The sequence below is a fragment of the Glycine max genome, chromosome 13 (genome assembly GCF_000004515.6).
Source record: "Glycine max cultivar Williams 82 chromosome 13, Glycine_max_v4.0, whole genome shotgun sequence".
Taxonomy (NCBI): domain Eukaryota; kingdom Viridiplantae; phylum Streptophyta; class Magnoliopsida; order Fabales; family Fabaceae; genus Glycine; species Glycine max.
In genome coordinates, this window is record NC_038249.2 from 14,632,310 (window position 1) to 14,651,426 (window position 19,117).

At 33.0% G+C, this 19,117-nt stretch overlaps 1 protein-coding gene, 1 long non-coding RNA gene and 2 pseudogenes across 4 annotated transcripts; all 4 read left to right on the top strand.

Annotated features, from left to right (window-relative positions):
• Nucleotides 1-952: 952 nt before the first annotated feature.
• Nucleotides 953-2,569, top strand: LOC112997649 (7-deoxyloganetin glucosyltransferase-like; annotated as a pseudogene).
• Nucleotides 2,386-5,933, top strand: LOC100789915 (7-deoxyloganetin glucosyltransferase-like; annotated as a pseudogene).
• Nucleotides 5,623-12,749, top strand: LOC100786907 (probable galacturonosyltransferase 13). 2 transcript variants are annotated; one of them, XM_026124979.2, is made up of 6 exons: nt 5,623-6,299; nt 7,481-7,536; nt 7,649-7,807; nt 9,717-10,307; nt 11,094-11,396; nt 11,921-12,749. In XM_026124979.2, the coding sequence occupies exons 1-6, from the start codon at nt 6,089-6,091 to the stop codon at nt 12,203-12,205; spliced, it is 1,605 nt and encodes a 534-aa protein (XP_025980764.1). In that variant the 5' UTR covers nt 5,623-6,088; the 3' UTR covers nt 12,206-12,749. The 2 variants fall into 2 exon arrangements, with proteins under 2 accessions (XP_025980764.1, XP_006593688.1); XM_006593625.4 differs by having other exon boundaries at nt 5,699-6,299; nt 7,652-7,807.
• Nucleotides 12,750-13,349: 600 nt separating this feature from the next.
• LOC106795455 (uncharacterized) lies at nt 13,350-17,155 on the top strand. Of its 2 annotated transcripts, XR_005888119.1 has the most exons (4): nt 13,406-14,090; nt 14,274-15,223; nt 15,690-15,826; nt 15,926-17,155. It is a non-coding gene; the product is annotated as an uncharacterized lncRNA (long non-coding RNA). The 2 variants fall into 2 exon arrangements; XR_005888120.1 differs by having other exon boundaries at nt 13,350-15,603; nt 15,690-17,155.
• Nucleotides 17,156-19,117: the final 1,962 nt, after the last annotated feature.

Here is a 19,117-nt window from a genome sequence, read left to right on the forward strand (position 1 = left end):
AAAGTCATTTTCAATCCACGAGTATCCGATTGTGGCCCTTAGAGCTTAACTGTGGCTGCCACAAACTTGCCTAACCATTGCCACCAACATGCTCTAGTATCTTGCACTACCGTTCTTCATTGTTTCATGGTTGTTATGGGACACACTACCTGGTCCTCTATGTATGAACTTAGCCGCCAATTAGACTTTCGATACAAGGGATTCTAATGTCTATGGATCTACTACCGCTATCTTACTCATCCAATGGTTTTGATACCAACTGTTTTCCAATTGAGGGGGTAAACACTACAAAATCTTGTTTCATCATACACTCCTAAGCTTGTGGGGATATTGGACTCACAAAATCTTGATACTAAAGTTGTTTAATTTAGTTATCTGTTATGTTGGTTAGTCTGTTAAGTTATGTTAGTATAGTTATTAGAGATAAGATCTTTTGTTAGTTAGTTAGAGATAGAGTTTCTTATGAACTCTATCAATTCAATAAAAAGAGTTTATTCAGTTACTATTTCTTCTTTGATACTAAGTACAACAAATATTGAGTTTTTATTTTGGGTAAATTTTTCTTTATAATAGACACATGGGGTGCAAGTGGGTAGAGATACTTTATATAATAAATTTTCTAATGGAAATTATTGATCTGCAGCCTATCATGTGGCAATAAATTACAGGAGAAGGGGCATATCATGTAAAAAACACTTAAGATATGTGTGCATATATTTTGCATATATATGTGAATTATATATGGTTCTAGTAAGACAAGGTATCTCATCCTCTTAGAGACAACCATAGTACATGATTGATCTGATCCATGTCATCTGAAATAAAGAGTGAATTTCACATGATTTTACACACAAAATGATTGGTTTTACTGAGCAAGATGAAACAGTTAAAAAGAAGAACAAAAAGGATAATAATTGAGAGGTATTGGACGCTGTTGATGAGTCTAAGAAGAAGAGAAAGAAATAAAAAAAAGAAGGATAAGGTTAGCATGGACACTATCTGACACTTCATGTGTTACATCAGCCAATTATGTATTAAAGTGACCAGAATTAAGTTTCAGGAACTCTTTTGTAATTTCCTTCAATTCAAGACTAAAATGACAGCACCTTATACTTTCAGGGATCAAGTTGATGGTTTATTCAAAAACTTAAGGATGAGCTACTCAGCAACAAGAAAGCCCTATGTTGTGTTGACTCCATTTCCATTTCCATTTCCATTTCAAGGTCACATCAACCCATTGTTCCAACTAGCCAAGTTGCTTCACCTCAGAGGCTTTCCATACAACCATTGTCCACACTGAACACAATCACAAACTCTTGCACGAATCAAGGGGTCACAATGCCCTTGATGGCCTAGAAGACTTTTGATTTGAGACCATCCCAGATGGACATGGTGATGCTGATGTTGCTCGAGACATAATCTCTCTTTGTGAAACAATAAGAGAACACTTGCTCCTCCCCTTTTGTGATCTTCTTGCTAGACTTAAAGATTCTGCCACTAAGAGTCTTGTTCCCCCAGTTACCTGCTTGGTTTCTGATTGTGCCATGACTTTTACTATACAAGCTGCTGAAGAACTTTCACTCCCTATTGTTCTAATTCAACCGGCCAGTGCATGTTCGTTATTGTCTGGTTTGCATTTTCGTTCTCTTTTTTATAAAGGTCTCGTACAACTCAAAGGTATGAATTTTAGCTCTTTCTTTAGAAAAGTACATGTACTAGAGTAAATATTCTAGCATTAATCTAGCATTCATTAGGTATGACCAATCATAAACTTAATATACATTGAAATAGTAATTGAAGGTAACAAAGTCCTTGACTCCTCGCAAAAGTTAAAGTTATCTCAAGTTTTTTATTAGTTGTCATGAATGGATACATGTCAAAGCAAAAATTGCATGTTTGTATGTGTGTGTGTGTATGGAGCTTGGAGCCATTATTGGATTTTGTAATTATGACTACAGATGAGAGTTGTGTGGACTGGATTCCAGGCTTGAAGAACTTTAGACTGAAGGACCTGCCTGACTTTATAAGGACAACACAGATCAAAATAACTATGGTAGAATGTTTCATTGAATCAGCAAATAATGTGCACAGAGCTTCTGCTGTTATTATTAATACTTCTGATGAACTTGAAAGTGATGTGTTGAATGCTCATACCTCTATGGTCCCCTCTCTTTACCCTATTGGTCCTTTCCCTTCATTTTTAAATCAAAGTCCACAGAAGAACCACTTGGCATCTCTAGGTTCCAATCTTTGGAAGGAAGATACCGGTTGTCTTTTATAGTTGGGTTTGGCTTTTCAATGCCTATGTTTTTTCTTGTTGTTTATTTCAGTACACATAGTACTGACTCTTATTTATAATAAAATTTGATTTTTGCTGTGCAAAAAAAAAAGTCTGTAATTTATGTGAATTTTAGAGTTTGCTTGGGGTTTGGCCAACAGCAAGAGACCCTTTCTGTGGATCATTAGGCCTGACCTTGTCATTGGTGGCTCAGTGATTTTGTCGTCTGAGTCTGTCAATGAAACTTCAGATAGAGGCCTAACAGCTAGCTAGTGTAAGCAAGAGTAAGTGCTGAACCACACTTCAATTGGTGGATTCTTGACTCATTGTGGATGGAACTCAACAATTGAAAGTATTTGTGCAGGCGTGCCAATGTTGTGTTGGCCTTTTTATGTTGATCAACCAACAAACTGTGGATCTGTATGCAATGAATGGGACATTGGGATTGAAATTGATACCAATGAATTGATGGTGGGAGAGAAAGGAAAGAAAATGAGGCAAAAGGTTATGGAGTTGAAGAAGAGGGCAGAGGAGGACGTTCATACATGAACTTGGACAAAGTGATTAGTGAGGTGCTTCTTAAACACAAATACACAATTAGTTTAAAAGTGCTTTTTTTCCTACTTAAATTTGTAGATTTTTTGTGAAGCAAAAATGATGAATCAGTGAGAAGTGGTAGTTATATTTAAAACATATATAGCTATCTATTTTTCCTACTTACCTCTATGGTCTCCTATTTAAAACATAGTTTCAGAGATATCATTTAGCATGGAATCCCTCTTGAGTCTTGACAACTTCCCATGTCCTTCTTGGTCTAAATTAATATTTTTTTTAATTTTTATTTTGAAAATAAAACCAAAATAAAAATTACCATACAATTCGATTTATGGAGTGCTTAAATCCATTGAAGATGCCCTAAAGCAACATAATCGGTCAGATGAGTAATTGATTCAGCAGTTGATTTAAGGCCTTTTAAGATATTCTAACCTGGAACTACAGGAAAGCAGAGCCATAGTAGTTGGAGCAGCATATCTGCATATGCTTCCATTGGAACAAACACTTCAAAGAACAAATTCAATGCTTCAAACAGCTATTTCTCTAAACACTTCACATTTTATTTTATTAATTTTAGTCATCATTGATTTATTTATTTTTTAAATGATTTCTATTACCATTTAGTATTTGTTTGATTGTGAAGAAATAGGAGAGAAATATTCAAAATTATGTGTGGGTTTCACATCTCTTTTTCTCAACTATAATTCAAATATTTATTCTCAATTCTCTTTATTTCTTTTCTTTTCCATACAACCACACTACATACATTTAGATATGTTACATTAGGAAGAAGTATATGATGTGGCATGCATCTAATGTCATTACTAAATGAAAATACAACCTATTTTAATATGTTTTAAACTTATCAAAATCAAAACAATATGTTTATTTTATAAGGACTAAAACTAAAGTCCACCATATTGGCATTGGCATCGATTAATACAAATATAAAACCTATAAAAAAAACTTGTTCTAGTTTTTTAATGGTGGGTAAAGAGAGGTTGCCCCAAGAGCTTACTCTAGTGTTAAGCAAGTATTATACATTTTCAAATGTCAGGGGAACCAATCCTTTCATCACCCTTTGTGGCCCACAGTATAACTTCAGCCTCATGAGGGGAACAAATTCTCCAGGGTGGTCCTCACAACATGTTTCACTGCTGAGTTGCACCATGACAATGGGCCATATAAAACTAGCTAGTTTGGAAGCTACAACATAAATGGAGAGTATGTATTTAAATTAACTTTTTTTCTTCTTCAGAAAAATCTTTCTTCAATGCTTAAAAGGGAAAATAAATTTAAAAATAAGCTAATTCAAACATTTTTACAAATTAATATTTGGATCTTTTGTGCATTTCACACTGGTTCAAAGGGTAGCTAAGTAATCTGCATATTTTCCTACAAAAATAGTTAACCATTTCCAGGCTGCTACCTTGGTTTCCTAGAACCAAACAGTAATCAAACGCAGGGTCCTCCACAGACCACAGCTCCCTTTTTTTGAATTCTTTAGCAATGAATAGTGGGTTTTCCTTCTAGTAAGATTAGTATTTTTAGCCCACATTTTTTTGTGAAATTTTGGGGTAGTCTCAAACTGCTGGCATGTGGAATTGTCCAATTGGTGATGGACAAGTTGTATTCAATAATACTATATTTTCTTACAAATTTTGCTATAAATCTTCTCAACACTACCTCTGTTTCAAATTCTAGATGTTTTAGTTTTTTTATTAAATTTTTTTAAAGATTTTACAAATTTTAAGTATTGTTAAAAAATCACATAGATTTGGAATGGAGGCAATATTTTACAAAAACATATACTCCTCCATTTTTTCTTTAAATATCCATCATACAAGAAAAGATGCCTAAAAGTGCAGCTGCATCATTTTATATTTATTATTAGATTATTAGATTAGATGCATTAAAGTTTTAGTTATGAAAAAGAAATACCTCACCATGCAACCAAATGCTTAGTTTTATCCATATTGATACAAGAAAAGACACCTAAATTTGGTACAGATGTTGTCTATGTAGCTAAGCATTTCATCTTTATCGGATGTACCAGAGTTTTAGTTCAAAAACCTCACTCTACAATGTTACCATACATACCCCACTTTATACTTTTATGATAGACCCATACAAACTTATGCACTTCCATTTTACCTTTCCTCTTACAACAAAATTTGGTATAAATGCATCACTCCCGACAACCTTGTCTAGTTCCAGTATTATTTATGGCATGCATAAGTTTCAGGTAAAAATAATAGAATTCCCACTAATTTATTTATTTTCTTTAATTCAGGTTATTTCTCAAAAAATAAAAGACTAATTTCTCGAAGTATATAAATTTATTTAAAAAAAGCTAATTTTTTCTAACATTTTTTTATATAGACTAATATTTTTAATAAATATTTTTTTACACACATCAATTTTCTGATCAGTAAGACGATTTAATTCAATTGATTGATAAAATGCTGTTTTTTCTTATGAATAAAAAAATAATCAAATTTTGTATCATAATTATAGAACATAATTATACGTCGTATTTATCTTTTTCAAGTTTCATCACATTACTAGATGTTTGGATTGGCCTATCCTATCCGGATGTGAAACCAAACACATACTACACCACTTTTTCTCACTAATACAAATATATGATAGATTAACTAAAATTAACCACCACTTCCTCTCAATGCTATGCTATCCACATAATCCTAAGGACTTGTCCATAAACATAGGACCCACCTAAAATTAACTGCAGAAAACAATGTCCTAGTTCCTAATCTCAAGGTCAAACAGTCACCGCACGTTTCTCTCTCCTCCCTCTCTCTCACACACACATAGTTTCTCTCTCCCTCCTCTCTAACCCAACACAGTTTTGACTCACAAAAGGTTTTCATATTTTTCTTTCCTTTATTTTATTTTTTCCATAATTTTCCGGAAATAGAAAACACAATTTCTCTCTCATTCTTTCTTTCTCTCTCTCTGTTGGGTGTGTCTCTGTTTCTCTCTCACTGTTGTTGTTGTTGTTGATCCATTGAAGAGGAACTTGAGAAGCGAGAAGAAAGTTGAATCCTTTGGGGTGAAATCGGATAACCCAATTGGCTGAAACCTCCAATGCGGTGTTGGAGGAGACCCTCCTTGAAGAAGGAACATCGCGGATCTGATGATGGTGGGGACATGGGTGATGAAGATGGTTTCAGGTGGTTGTAGGGTTGTTGTGGGGGGCAACGATCTGGTGGTGGTGCGGCAGCATAGACGACGATGCAGCTTCACTTCTCGCCTAGCATGAGAAGCATCACGATATCGAGCAACAATGGGTTTATTGACTTGATGAAGATCAAGGTCGCAGCTTGCCACATTTCCTATCGAACCCTCTTCCACACCATCCTCATCCTTGCTTTTTTGTTGCCCTTTGTCTTCATACTCACTGCTCTTGTTACCCTTGAAGGTGTCAACAAGTGCTCCTCATTTGGTACTCTTTTTTTTTTTTCTTCTTCCAATCATTCCGTTATTTATTCATTTGGTTACATTGTGTACGTATTTTTTTTGTATTTGGTCTTTAATTGAGTCTAATGATTTCGTGTGATGCATGTAGTCAACCTCACATGTTATGGTGAGATTATTGATAAGGCTTTTATTTATTCATTTGGTTACATTGTGTATTTATATTTGTATTTCTTCTTTAACCGAACCTAACGGTATTATGTGATCCGTGTAGCTGACCTTACCTGGTGGGATATCTTATAAGGCTTTTGTTGTTGTTGTGTGGAAATGCTAAGATTTTGAATAAATTGGATTGTTGTGTTTTTGCTTGTTTATAACTGGTAAGGCTTTTATTTATTCATTTGGTTGGTTACATTGTGTATGTATTTGTATTTCTTCTTTAACCAAATCTTAACGGTATTGTGTGATCCATGTAGCCGACCTCACCTGATGGGATATCTGATAAGGCTTCTACTGTTGTTGTTGTGTGGATATGTTTGGATTTTGGATAAATTGGATTGGCATGTGTTTGTTTGTTTATTTATTGTTCTAGGATGGGTCTTGATTTGAATTTTGGGGTAAAAACTATGTTCATGTGTTAGGGGGTCGGAATTGTTGTATTGCAATTGCAATCATAGATTTTTCCCCATATGGTTTTCCAAGTTTTTCTTTTTCTAGCTAAGCTAGGATTTGCCTTCATTTCAGGATCTCAAGTGTGACTGGCCAATTTAAGTGTTTCATGATAATTTGTTGCATAGCTTGACTGCACTTGAACTCTGGATTAGTGATGATGATGATGATGATGCTTTCTGACATGCATTGCTGAAATTTGTGCCCTGTTGTGTTGATTCTTTCCTGTGACAAATTGTTACGTGCTTTTGCATTTTAGCACTGGAAAACTATTTGTGTTTTCATAAGACATAAAATAATAAGGCCCTGGCTAGTGCTTGTGTTCTTTGAGGTCCTTGTCCTTATAAAGCTGGCTTCTACTTGTATCAGTTGTTGATGAAAGTTTTGATATATCTTTTTCTATCATTTTGAAACATAATCTCATGTGTTTGTGTCTTTCTTTCATTTACCCATATTCTGAAAGTCAATTGCTTTGTACATATTAATATTATGTCTCACCTTTTGTCTATTTTTGATCCTTGATTGGTTTTTTCGCTCCAGATTGTTTAGGTAGGCGGTTGGGACCAAAGCTTCTTGGTAGGGTTGATGATCCAGCGGTAAATAATTTTTATGTTACTTCAAATAGATATCTGATTACGTCATATCTACTCAAGTTTTGATTAATTAACTATTATCTGAACCTTTCTCGTGATGATTGTGATGTTGCAGCAGAGACTAGTTAGAGATCTTTACAATATTCTTAACGAAGTAAAGACTGGGGAAATTCCATCTGCTCTAGAGCTGCCAGATTCATTTGATCAACTGGTTTCTGATATGAAGAACAATCAATATGATGCGAAAACGTTTGCATTCATGTTAAGGGGAATGGTAAGTTTCTTGTTACGCCTGCATAAAGTATCACTATCATGAACTTCATTATTAATTGGTATTAAGTAAGGATTGTCTGAAATTGAATTCTGTTGATGTTTTTAATGTTTAGTTATATCATGTGACTTAGATTGAAAATACACATTTTAGGCATTACTGAAATTTGAGTATCAAAAGGTTGAGGTTGGGATAACTGATGTGCTATATATGATTGGTGGCTAAAATTTTTTACAATAACAACACATATACTGTATGCTGATACAATGATTCAGCTGATGGCATCTCTATATTTTCTTCCTTTTTGTATATTTATTTACACCTGCAAGCTGATGGTGAATTCTAGTTCTGAGATTTAGCTTGTCTAAAGTAAGAGGGATAAACATAGAGTATAAAGTGCAGTTATAGCAATTGATTAGAAAATCAGTGGTTAAGATTGTCTAACTATTAAATATAACTGTATTTTATCCCCTAAACTGTAACCTCTCACTTTAGAGGAGCTAAATCTCTACTTGTGTACCGTGTTTTAGTAGCATTTATACTGGCTGTTATGCATCGTATCATATTCATATGACCTTTTTGCTTGTATCATTATTATAATGCTTAGGGTCTATCTTTAATGGCTTTTTGTTTGCAACTATGATTTATTACATGAAAAAAATGTTTCAGCTTAAATTCATTTTTTTTATTGAATTGAGGCATTTAAAAGGATTTTTTGAAATTATTTAATCTGTTTCCTTAGTTTTGTTCCTTATTTACCTGTAACATTAAAGTTTAACTCTGCTGCGTATTTTTTTTATGCAATCTCATAATGAAGTCAATCAGGAACACTCTAAGATTATGTAGATTGCTTTTACCAAGATATAGTTGGTCAACATCTACTGTGAAATTCAATTATGCAAAGTATCATGATTGTGTTTACTTTCAGTCTTCCATTATTTGAATTTTAGGAAACTGGAGATACTTTTTTATCTGCCATACAACAAATAGTACTGTTTTATTATGGTAGTGTTAGTTTATTATATACCTATTTTGAAATTTAAAAGGAAGGACAAACAATCATAAGTCATTATATAAATAAGAAAATAATTAGATTACATATTGGATGATTTGGCCAAATGAAAATTTGCTTCTTCCTCAAAGTGGTTTTTTGGAATTGTGACTAAAAGGTGCAAATTTTGTAGCATGGCTAAACAGGCATGTACCATGGTGGTTGCACTTATCTTAAATTTCAGGTTGTTTATATAATTCAGGAAGCCTGAAGAAATCTTTTACTCTTTTAAATAAAAAGTGTAATGAATTGTATGAAGTTGACAAATGATAATCATCAATTTCAGCAATTAGAAATGCAATGTTCTTTCCTCAAATTGCTCATATTTTGCTTATCTTTTAGCCTTTATCTGTTTACTTCTACTTGATACTTACATATTGTGATTCGGATTAAAGCATATCTTGAAATCGTTTTATTTTTACATTATTATATTACTTTTTGGTTTGTTTGTCACAAGAGATCTTTCTCTTTTCCTTTTCTTGCACTTGATTCTCAGTTTTATGTTCACTATTTATCTGCTGTAAGTAGTAACTTTTGTGGTCTTCATACTCTTGTCACAAATAAATAGTGAGTACTGAGTAGTAGTGTAGTACTTTGCATCATTGTTGTTTTCATCTTGATTTTGATTTACAACCTAATTAGTTATTCATGGATGATAACCACTGGTTTATGCTAGGAGTTTGAGAAATTTGTGTGTATATGCAAGACTATTGTGTATGGCTCGGTGTATACTTGTTCATATCATTTGTTTATTGTTATTATTATTATTATCCCATAGCATTGTCATATTTATCATGTTTCAATAGTGTTGCTATATGATAATTATATTGGTCTGTTACATTGCAATGTTTTTTTGAACAGATGCAGAAATTTGAGAGAGAAATCAGAGAATCTAAATTTTCAGAGCTGATGAATAAACACTTTGCAGCAAGTTCAGTCCCTAAAGGGATTCATTGTCTGTCTTTGCGATTGACTGATGAATATTCGTCAAATGCCAATGCACGCAAACAACTGCCTCCTCCAGAGTTACTACCTACACTGTCTGACAACTCTTACCATCATTTTATTGTTTCAACTGATAACATCTTGGCTGCTTCTGTAGTTGTTACTTCTACTGTGCAGTCATCTCAGAAACCTGAGAATATAGTCTTCCATGTCATCACCGACAAAAAAACTTATGCTGGTATGCACTCATGGTTTGCACTAAATCCAGTCACTCCTGCTATAGTTGAAGTCAGAGGCATTCACCAATTTGACTGGTTGACGAGAGAAAATGTTCCAGTACTTGAAGCTGTAGAAAATCAAAATGGGATCAGGAATTACTACCATGGGAATCATTTTACTGGAACCAATCTCAGTGATACCAATCCATATAAATTTGCCTCAAAATTGCAGGCAAGAAGTCCAAAGTATATATCTTTGCTCAACCATCTCCGCATTTACATACCTGAGGTAAGTTGGATTCAACAATTATACTCTTTCTGTCTTTCCTCTCTCTCTCTCTCTCTCTCTACATATATATATATATATATATATATATATATATATATATATATATTGTTGAAATTGAAACTTTTGAGATCATATTTCACAAAAAACTGGAAATAATGCATTTTATTAGGTTTGGCAAAGAATCTTACATTGTATGTGATTTTTATTTTTGTTGTTATATAGTGAATGAATTAACCTTGAAATGAATGATTGACCTAAGAACTTAGAACATGGCTTCTATACTGGCTCACTCCAAGTTGAATATGTATCTGTAAGGTCTGCATTTTAAGCTCATAAAAGCTTCTGAACTGAATTTGTTGTGGCAAAAGGGGCTTGTAATTACTGTATCTCTGAATTCTCACTAATTATAATAATTAAAGAGAACATTAAAGCTATCTGTTAAAACATGCAGAATTATGTTGAACTATTTCAAGTAAAATGCTTGGCCCAAATTAATAAAAGAAACATATGGCATGAAATGAGTGGAGGTATGCTTCCCCCCGTGACTGCAGGTATTGATGCTGCTGCAAATAGATAATTGTAACTTATGGAATACTTGCATTGCTTTCATTAGCATTTAGCACTTATATACCAATTTTATATGAGCCAATTTGAGCACATGAACATTTTATGTTGGAGAAATTGATAAGATGTTTTTTCCTAAATACATTTAGCACTTATATAGCAATTGTAACTTCTCTTATTTATGCTGAATGTATTTATGTTTGCATTATGTGCATTGAACAGCTTTTCCCAAACCTTGACAAGGTGGTTTTTCTGGATGATGATGTTGTGGTTCAACGTGACTTGTCTCCACTCTGGGAAATTGATATGAATGGAAAAGTTAATGGAGCTGTGGAAACTTGCAGAGGGGACGATCAGTGGGTAATGTCTAAGCATTTTAGGAACTACTTCAATTTTTCCCATCCTCTTGTTGCACAACATTTGGATCCTGATGAGTGTGCTTGGGCTTATGGGATGAATGTATTTGATCTGCGTGCATGGAGAACAACAAACATAAGAGAGACATATCATACCTGGCTGAAAGAGGTAAAGTCATATATACTCAAATAATACAATCCATAAATTTAAACTTCTAGCAAATTCTGAATTTTAAACTATTGATGTGGTACTGATTCAAATGTTTACCCTCTTGCATACATATATGCATATGTATCTTGAATAAACCATCAATTTTGTCCTCAATTTATTACCCTCTCTCCCAAGTAATCCCTAAAGTAATAAAATTAATCCCTGAAATATTGAATATCCATCACTTTAATCCTTAAGTTGGTGGATTTCAGTAAAGTTTAAGGACCAGTTTGACAGGTTTTTAATATTAGAGGGACTTGACACTATTTCTATTGCTTCCAAGACTGCCTAAATAGTAAGTATTTTATTACTTTGGGGACTGCTTAGGAAAAAGAGTAATACTTCAAAAGGATAAAAGTGGTGGTTTGCTCTCTCTACATGTGTGAGTGTGTGTGTGAGAGTGTGTGTATACATGCATGTGTGTGTATTAGGTGGTAATATGACAACAGATGTGACCTTTAGTTTCTTATGTTCTGTGACAGAATCTAAGGTCAAACCTGACGATGTGGAAGCTTGGAACCCTACCCCCTGCTTTGATTGCATTCAAAGGTCATGTTCACCCGATTGGCCCCTCTTGGCACATGCTTGGCTTGGGTTATCAGAACAAAACTGACATTGAGAGTGTGAGGAAGGCTGCTGTTATTCATTTCAATGGCCAGTCAAAACCGTGGTTGCAAATTGGCTTTGATCATCTTAGGCCATTTTGGAACAAGTATGTCAATTATACAAATGATTTTGTTAGGAACTGTCACATCTTGGATTCATAGTCTGCCATGAGATGCACTATGGTTTGAAACAACAGTGCATGCATACTACGAAAGGGACGAGTAAATACATGTTTCATCTAAATTTCTGCGGATTGAGAAGGCAATATAAAATTGGTTGAGGGCAAAGTGTGGGTGGAAAATTTGCTGCCACCCCGTAACATTTTTCCACACACAGTTACTATCCTGGCATGGCCTTGAGAATCAGTCTTGTGAGATACAAACACGTCCTATATTTTTGGTTGGTGAAAGGATATACTATTATTGGTCTTATGTGGAGCTACTATATCAAAAATTCTTTAGTGAACCTTGGAGAATAAACTGAATGCTGAAGATAAAAAAAGGGTCATGATCACACGCCTGTGTCATCAAACTAGTTTGTTGTTGAGAACACAAGTACTAGGACAGATAATTTGTGAGGTTCCCCCACTAGTGCAGTGTTTTCCTCCCATCATTTTTTAGTTTGTTAATTTTTGTTAGTACCAATTTTTACATTCACCCTGTCGGATTTGATATCATGATGGTGAATTCTAGGAGCATTAGTTCATGAGATTGCTTTGTTACAGGTCCGTTGAATTGAGGAACTGTCTGTAGATCTCTCTCTCTCTCTCTCTCTCTCTCTCTCTCTCTCTCTCTCTCTATATATATATATATATATATATATATATATATATATATATATATATATATATATTCGTTGTGTACGATCACCAGACATTGGAAATGTGCAGATAATTCTTTTTTTCCACTTATCCTTCTTGTAATTCCCTATAGCGATCATGTTCTTAATCTTTGCAACTCATGCATTCATAAAATTGAACTATAAAAAAAAGAGGCAACCAAACAAAGTAAATAGAATGAATAATATATATGCAGAGAATATAAAGATTTTTTATGATGTTCTCATATCAAATCACAAAAATAAATTGTCATGTTAAGTTTATTGAATTTTTTTTTATTGTCAAATACTTGTTACCTTAAAAGTTATATCAAGTATGATTTTTTTATTGGTTCATAGTGTAATTTTTTTTATATTAACAATACATATCAATTAAACTCAAATAAATACAAATTTTATGGTAATAGAAACCCTTTTTTTTAATTCGCCAAAAAAAAGAAACTTTTTTATTTTTCAGTTTTATTAGGACCAATGTTGAGGGAATAAAAGTGGAAGATTTAATTATGAAAGAAAGAATTTATTACATTTAAAATGCATAAGTTATTTATATTCAAGTTTTCTGACTTTCTTTGATGCTTGTCGTGATTTTAGTGCTTACGGAATTATTCTCATGTACCGACTCCTTTGTACTGAATAGACTTAATGTATATTTAGTTGTTAATATTTTGTATTCAATTTTTTAACTGAACTTGAGGATTTTAATCGCTTATTTTCTAATCATTGGACCATTGTCTATTCAGTTTGCCTTTTTTTACATTATCAGAATCTTCTAGCTTCTTTCTTGCACTGTCTTCTATTTTATTTATTTTCTCTTTATTTAATGACTCCTCTGTTTTCTTTTATCTTTTTTGGTAAAAAATTTCTATGATTTATATCTATTAGATTATCTATATGTTAGTAATAAAACAACGAGTAGCTGGTCCACGTGTCACCGCTATTCGTATCTTCCAATTTTTTATTTTTTCTGACATGTGTTAGCTTCCTCAATCTTCTATCAGCTCGCACACAATGTTCCTGCTGCATCCGGTGCTTCTTCATTCCACCCTTTTCCATTTCCAAATTTTAAAAAAATTTCAAATTCAAAAATCCAGTCTATAGTTTGGCTAGGTTCTAGGCTATGCCCATTCTATAGTCTGATATGATTGATTCACGTCGCCAAACTATTGTGACAAAGAGAGGCTGTGAAACATTGTGTAATATTGTGAATAGGTTTCGATTTCACTTCATTTCTGGATTCCATTTTTTGCATAAATCGCAAGCTTTCGATTTCACCTCATTTTTTGAATTCTAGTTGGATATACCGCAAGCTTCCGATTTTACCTCACTTCGACCTATATTGGTTGAAGAAGCTCACTTCAATTAGTAAAGTTCTTTCTCATTTTTGCATTTCAGTTGCATGTTCCGCAACCTAACCAAAATCCTGTATTTTCATTCTCCGATGTATAGAGGTTGTCCACTTGTGTTGCTTGAAGAAACTGACTTCATTTGGTAAGGTTCTTTGTATATATCTATTGATGCTCTTGGACCACATTCTTTTTTGGTTTGTTTCATTATTTTGTGTTGTTGCCTTTCTATTTGCAGTATCCTCTTCACTATCTTAGTGTTCATGTTGATGTCTTCGTTTCTTTTAAAAAATTCGTTTTATTTGCATGCTTGATGCTTTAATGGTTATCTATGTTAGTAGTTGATCATGGCACGTAAGCTGAACTTCATTATGGAAATCACTGCTCAAAAGGAGGCTTGGAAAGTAAGTGTGTGTGTGTGTGTGTGTGTGTGGATTATTCAAAGGGCTGCAATGATTAACATTGAAATGATCTTGATGGATGAGAAGGTATAATATAAATTATTCATGTATATTGTCAAATAATTTCCACCTGATATCACAGTTTTTAATTTTAGTATTTGCATAGGCTGATAAGATTGATGCTCAAATTAAAAATGTTGATCCTGGTAAGTGGAATGATGTTGTTAAAATGGGTAAGACATAGATGATACAAAATTTTGAAGTTGAAAAGAATATTGGACAATTTAGGCCAACAAAGCATGCCTTTAAATTGAACTTTGTCAATTCTACAAAAGTAAGAGAGCAAGATTTTCCAATGATACCAGAAATGGTGCATGATTTTACACTATTTGATGATGTTCTTATTGGCAGTGCCAATCCTGACTACTTAATAGGTATGTTTATTACTTACTTCTTATCCAGTCCACCCGTTGTCATGGATTCCAAAGTTAATAAACCTGAGCCTATGGGCAAATGTTATTAGGGAGTTAGTTGATGTATTGCAATGGAGCCTAGATGGAAAACCCAAAAAGGTGGTCTTCACTATGAAGGATAAGTGGTACTTTCTATCATTGTTATTTTAATGTTAAGTAGGAATATTTATAATGATCCACGTGATTGACTACAATTATGTTTTGTTTTTTAATTTAATAATAGTGGTATCATTGTCAATTGTACTCTATGGGAGGATTTTGCATTCCTACTGAAAGATTATTTGGACAAACATGAAAATGGACCAGTTATACTTCTACTTCATTTGGCAAAAATTAAGGAAGCACGAGTATGATTTATGTAGATAAATTCTAGATTATATTGTCATTGCCTTAATAATCATATTACATATGTAGGGGCTTATGTGGTGTCCATTCAAAATTCAATGTATGGTTCTAGACTATTTATCAATGAAGATTTGAAGGACATTAAAGATTATAAAAATGGGTAGTGATTATGAAACCAGACTTCTTTCTTCAATAAAAATGAAAATGAGTAGTGATTATCCTTTTTCTTACTCTATTGCATATTAGATCCGAGTCAGCTAAGCGTTGTGACTTGCAGTCAATGGTTGAGTCAAGTCTCTTATTCTTTCCAACCTACTTCAAAGGATAGATTTCTTTATAATGCTCAAGTTAAATCATTGAGTGAACTTTGTGAGTTGAAAAAGGTACATGTTAATGGTTGCCAGGATTGATTTTGATGATTGATTATCTTTCACAATTACCAATAATGTGATGTTAAAAGTTTTATATATTGTGTTTGCTAGGAATGTGTTTTTGTGACTGTTGTCACAATAACCAAGTTCTTAGTTGACAATGGTTGGATATATGAGAGTTGCCCAAAATGTAACAAGAAAGTGGAATTTGAGAAATTTCCATTCACCAGTCAATGTTGTGGAAATGAAAGTTCAACAACTGTGGCCAAGTTATGTGTTTAAACTTGTGTTTCTTATATTAGACATGTTATGTATATGTTTCCAATTCATGCGTCATTAAATGATTTATGATAACTTAAGTTAAATCATGCTATACTATATAGGTTTCAGTTGGAAGTGAGAGTTGGCCAACCAAATGAAACTACTAACTATACTTTATGGGATCGTGAGTGCAATGCACTCATTAAAGAAAGTGCAAGTGAGATTAAACAACAGATGATTAATGAGGTGTAAACTATAATCTAATAGCTTTAGTTGATCATCATAATCAGCTTGCAGTGTTTATATATTTGAATTTCAACTTCATGTTAACCCTTGGCAGCAAGGTGAATTTGATCCAAAAGACATTCCGAAGGCTATTGATATGATATTGGGCAAAAAATTAGCTTTTAGATTTAAGGCTATACCAAACAATACCCGATATTCTGTCACAAATCTCAGAGGATGAAGATCTAATTATGTTATTATTGAAGAGACTTCCTACATATGACGTCAATATAATTAATAATCTTTATGGTTTGTAACATGACACTTATGAATCTAATTTTATTATTTTTTTAATATAGCTTGTTGGAATTAAGCCTAAAATGTCAAATTAGTCTATAAAGCATGGAGATGATATAGCCTACATTGTAAATTATGGTTTAATCTATGTTTATTAATACTTAACTTACAGTGAAGGTAACATCTATTGCATTTATATACTGCCACAGCAGTAATCCTTATCAGCCAGTGAAGATTTTGATCCTGAATCATCTAAGTCAGTAACTCCTACAAAGAGAGAATTTCTTATCTCTAAATCTGAGTTGGAATCAGTACCATTTGAAGACCTGACATCAATTCAGTTATCCTGTTCGAAATTATCCAAGCATGTCAAGTCTGAATAAAGCATGATTGGATAATAGGATTTTGAATCCTGCTTATTTTCTGGGTTGTTTAATGTTGCCTTTTGTGTGTTGTAATATCTCAATATTAATGGTGATGGTTCACCAAAACAAACTATTTTAGGTGGTGGTGTAATATGTTAACAATTATGCTCTATGTAGCATGCTTAATTTTTAAGATATAAGATATATTTTTTTACTATGAAATGTTGAGCTTTGGATGTGAGCTTATGTGTTTTCTCTCATGTATTCCACTTTTTAATGTAGCAGAGGTGCCTTCCTCATATACTGAAGTTGTTTTATGATCAAAAAGTGCTATAAATAGGTTAACACGTAAATGATTAGGTAGTATAAATTGAAATTGAAACACCATTATTACGAGTCTTTCTTGGATTATAATATGACATATATAATATAACAAAGTCAATAAGATCATGAAGAACAAAACGTAAACGTAACAAGTGGCAGCCTCTTGACATATAAAACTCTTTTTCACAGTTTATAGATTATGGTCAAAGTGTTTGTCCGCGGTACATACATGAATATAATAATGTAAACAAACCAATTCTATTCGAATTGGTAATTGATATGCTAATATTTTACTAATTGGTTAACAATGACATACATCTCAAGAGCTTTTTTTTACAATAACAATCGTGTAGTTACGATGATAGACGTAATGGTTTAAGTTATAGTTGCAAACGAAGATCTTTTATCCAGATGGGTATAGATTGCACACAATTGTTAATAGTAGAGCCTATTAATTTTTATGCACATGAAATGACAGGTTAACACTCTGGGCATTACACAGTGTTTGGCCAAAGGAAATTCAATTGCAGAAAGAACATAGCAAAGGTGATTTTCTCATACACTGCCAGTAATAGCAACTGATTTCATTACAAACCTAGGACACCTATGTTCATGATATGGTTCGGCTAAGGTGATGGCAATTTCAGGATACATGTTAATCCCAGTGAAGGCTATTGCTTCTTCTATTATTACCTGTTGGGTTGCAAAGGCTCAAGTCAATAAGATATGGAAAATAATTGACAACGTTAATGGAAGTGCAATTGGGAGGTTCAAAATGGTTTTGTTTGATAGTCAGGTATCAAGTTATTTTGTTTATATCTTATTTGAACAATACCTATGGAAAACTCTATTTGTGTCTTACACCAAGTTGAATTTTTATATGGAATAAAGGTGATCAAATTGAAACATCTATAAGAGAAGATATTTGGAATCTCCTTAGTTTAAATATGGAAGAAGAAAAGTTCTATTTCTTGCACAATGATAGTGTACTAAGGAACTATGCTCATTTACGCTTGGCAAATCATTAATATAAGCTTGAAAAAACAAGATTATCCTTTGTTGTTACGTCAATGGGGTCTGAAACATTGAGTTAACTATGTAGCCCGAAACTACTTCATTAGAAGTCATTACTGAATCATCTGACATTCCTACATATTGAATATGTATAGTAGTTGTGTTATTCTAATAGGATTTAGTTATAATGTTATGAGCAAGTTTGTGATAACATTTGTTGGGTATTTTATGTAATGAAGACATAGCTAGGTGGATTTCAACAATATCATTAGTGAAAAGCTTTCTAAAAAATGACACCACTATTCAAAGGATATTTGCTCACGTCACTGATGTGTATATGATGACCAATTGTGCTAATATAAATACATTTCCAAAGCAATCAGATTAACATCATATGTAGTTAACTGCAGGGTTATTAACAAATCTGCAAGTTGTAATAGCTTCATGACATCTACTTTTTGCATAATTTGATAGAGCATATCATTTTTTTTATAACCATAACACTGCCAAACAGAAAATAGAGAGTTGGGCACATTGTTCTATTACCATTTGAAATTGCATTTTCAACAAATTATGATTGTTAATTGAATTGCATTTGCATTGTTCTGTTACCATTCTGTTTCAATTCATGGTATGCATAACTTTGGGCACGTTGAACATGCAAAATAAGTGTGTGATGTACATGTTTATGTGTCGCTAAGAAGGAATTGGCTTTCATCATGACTGCTAATTGAATGTCAATTTTGTTATATCATTGTATAATAATCTACTTAAATAGTTATTTATGTGTCAACATTTTAACTCTATATGGTGTTCA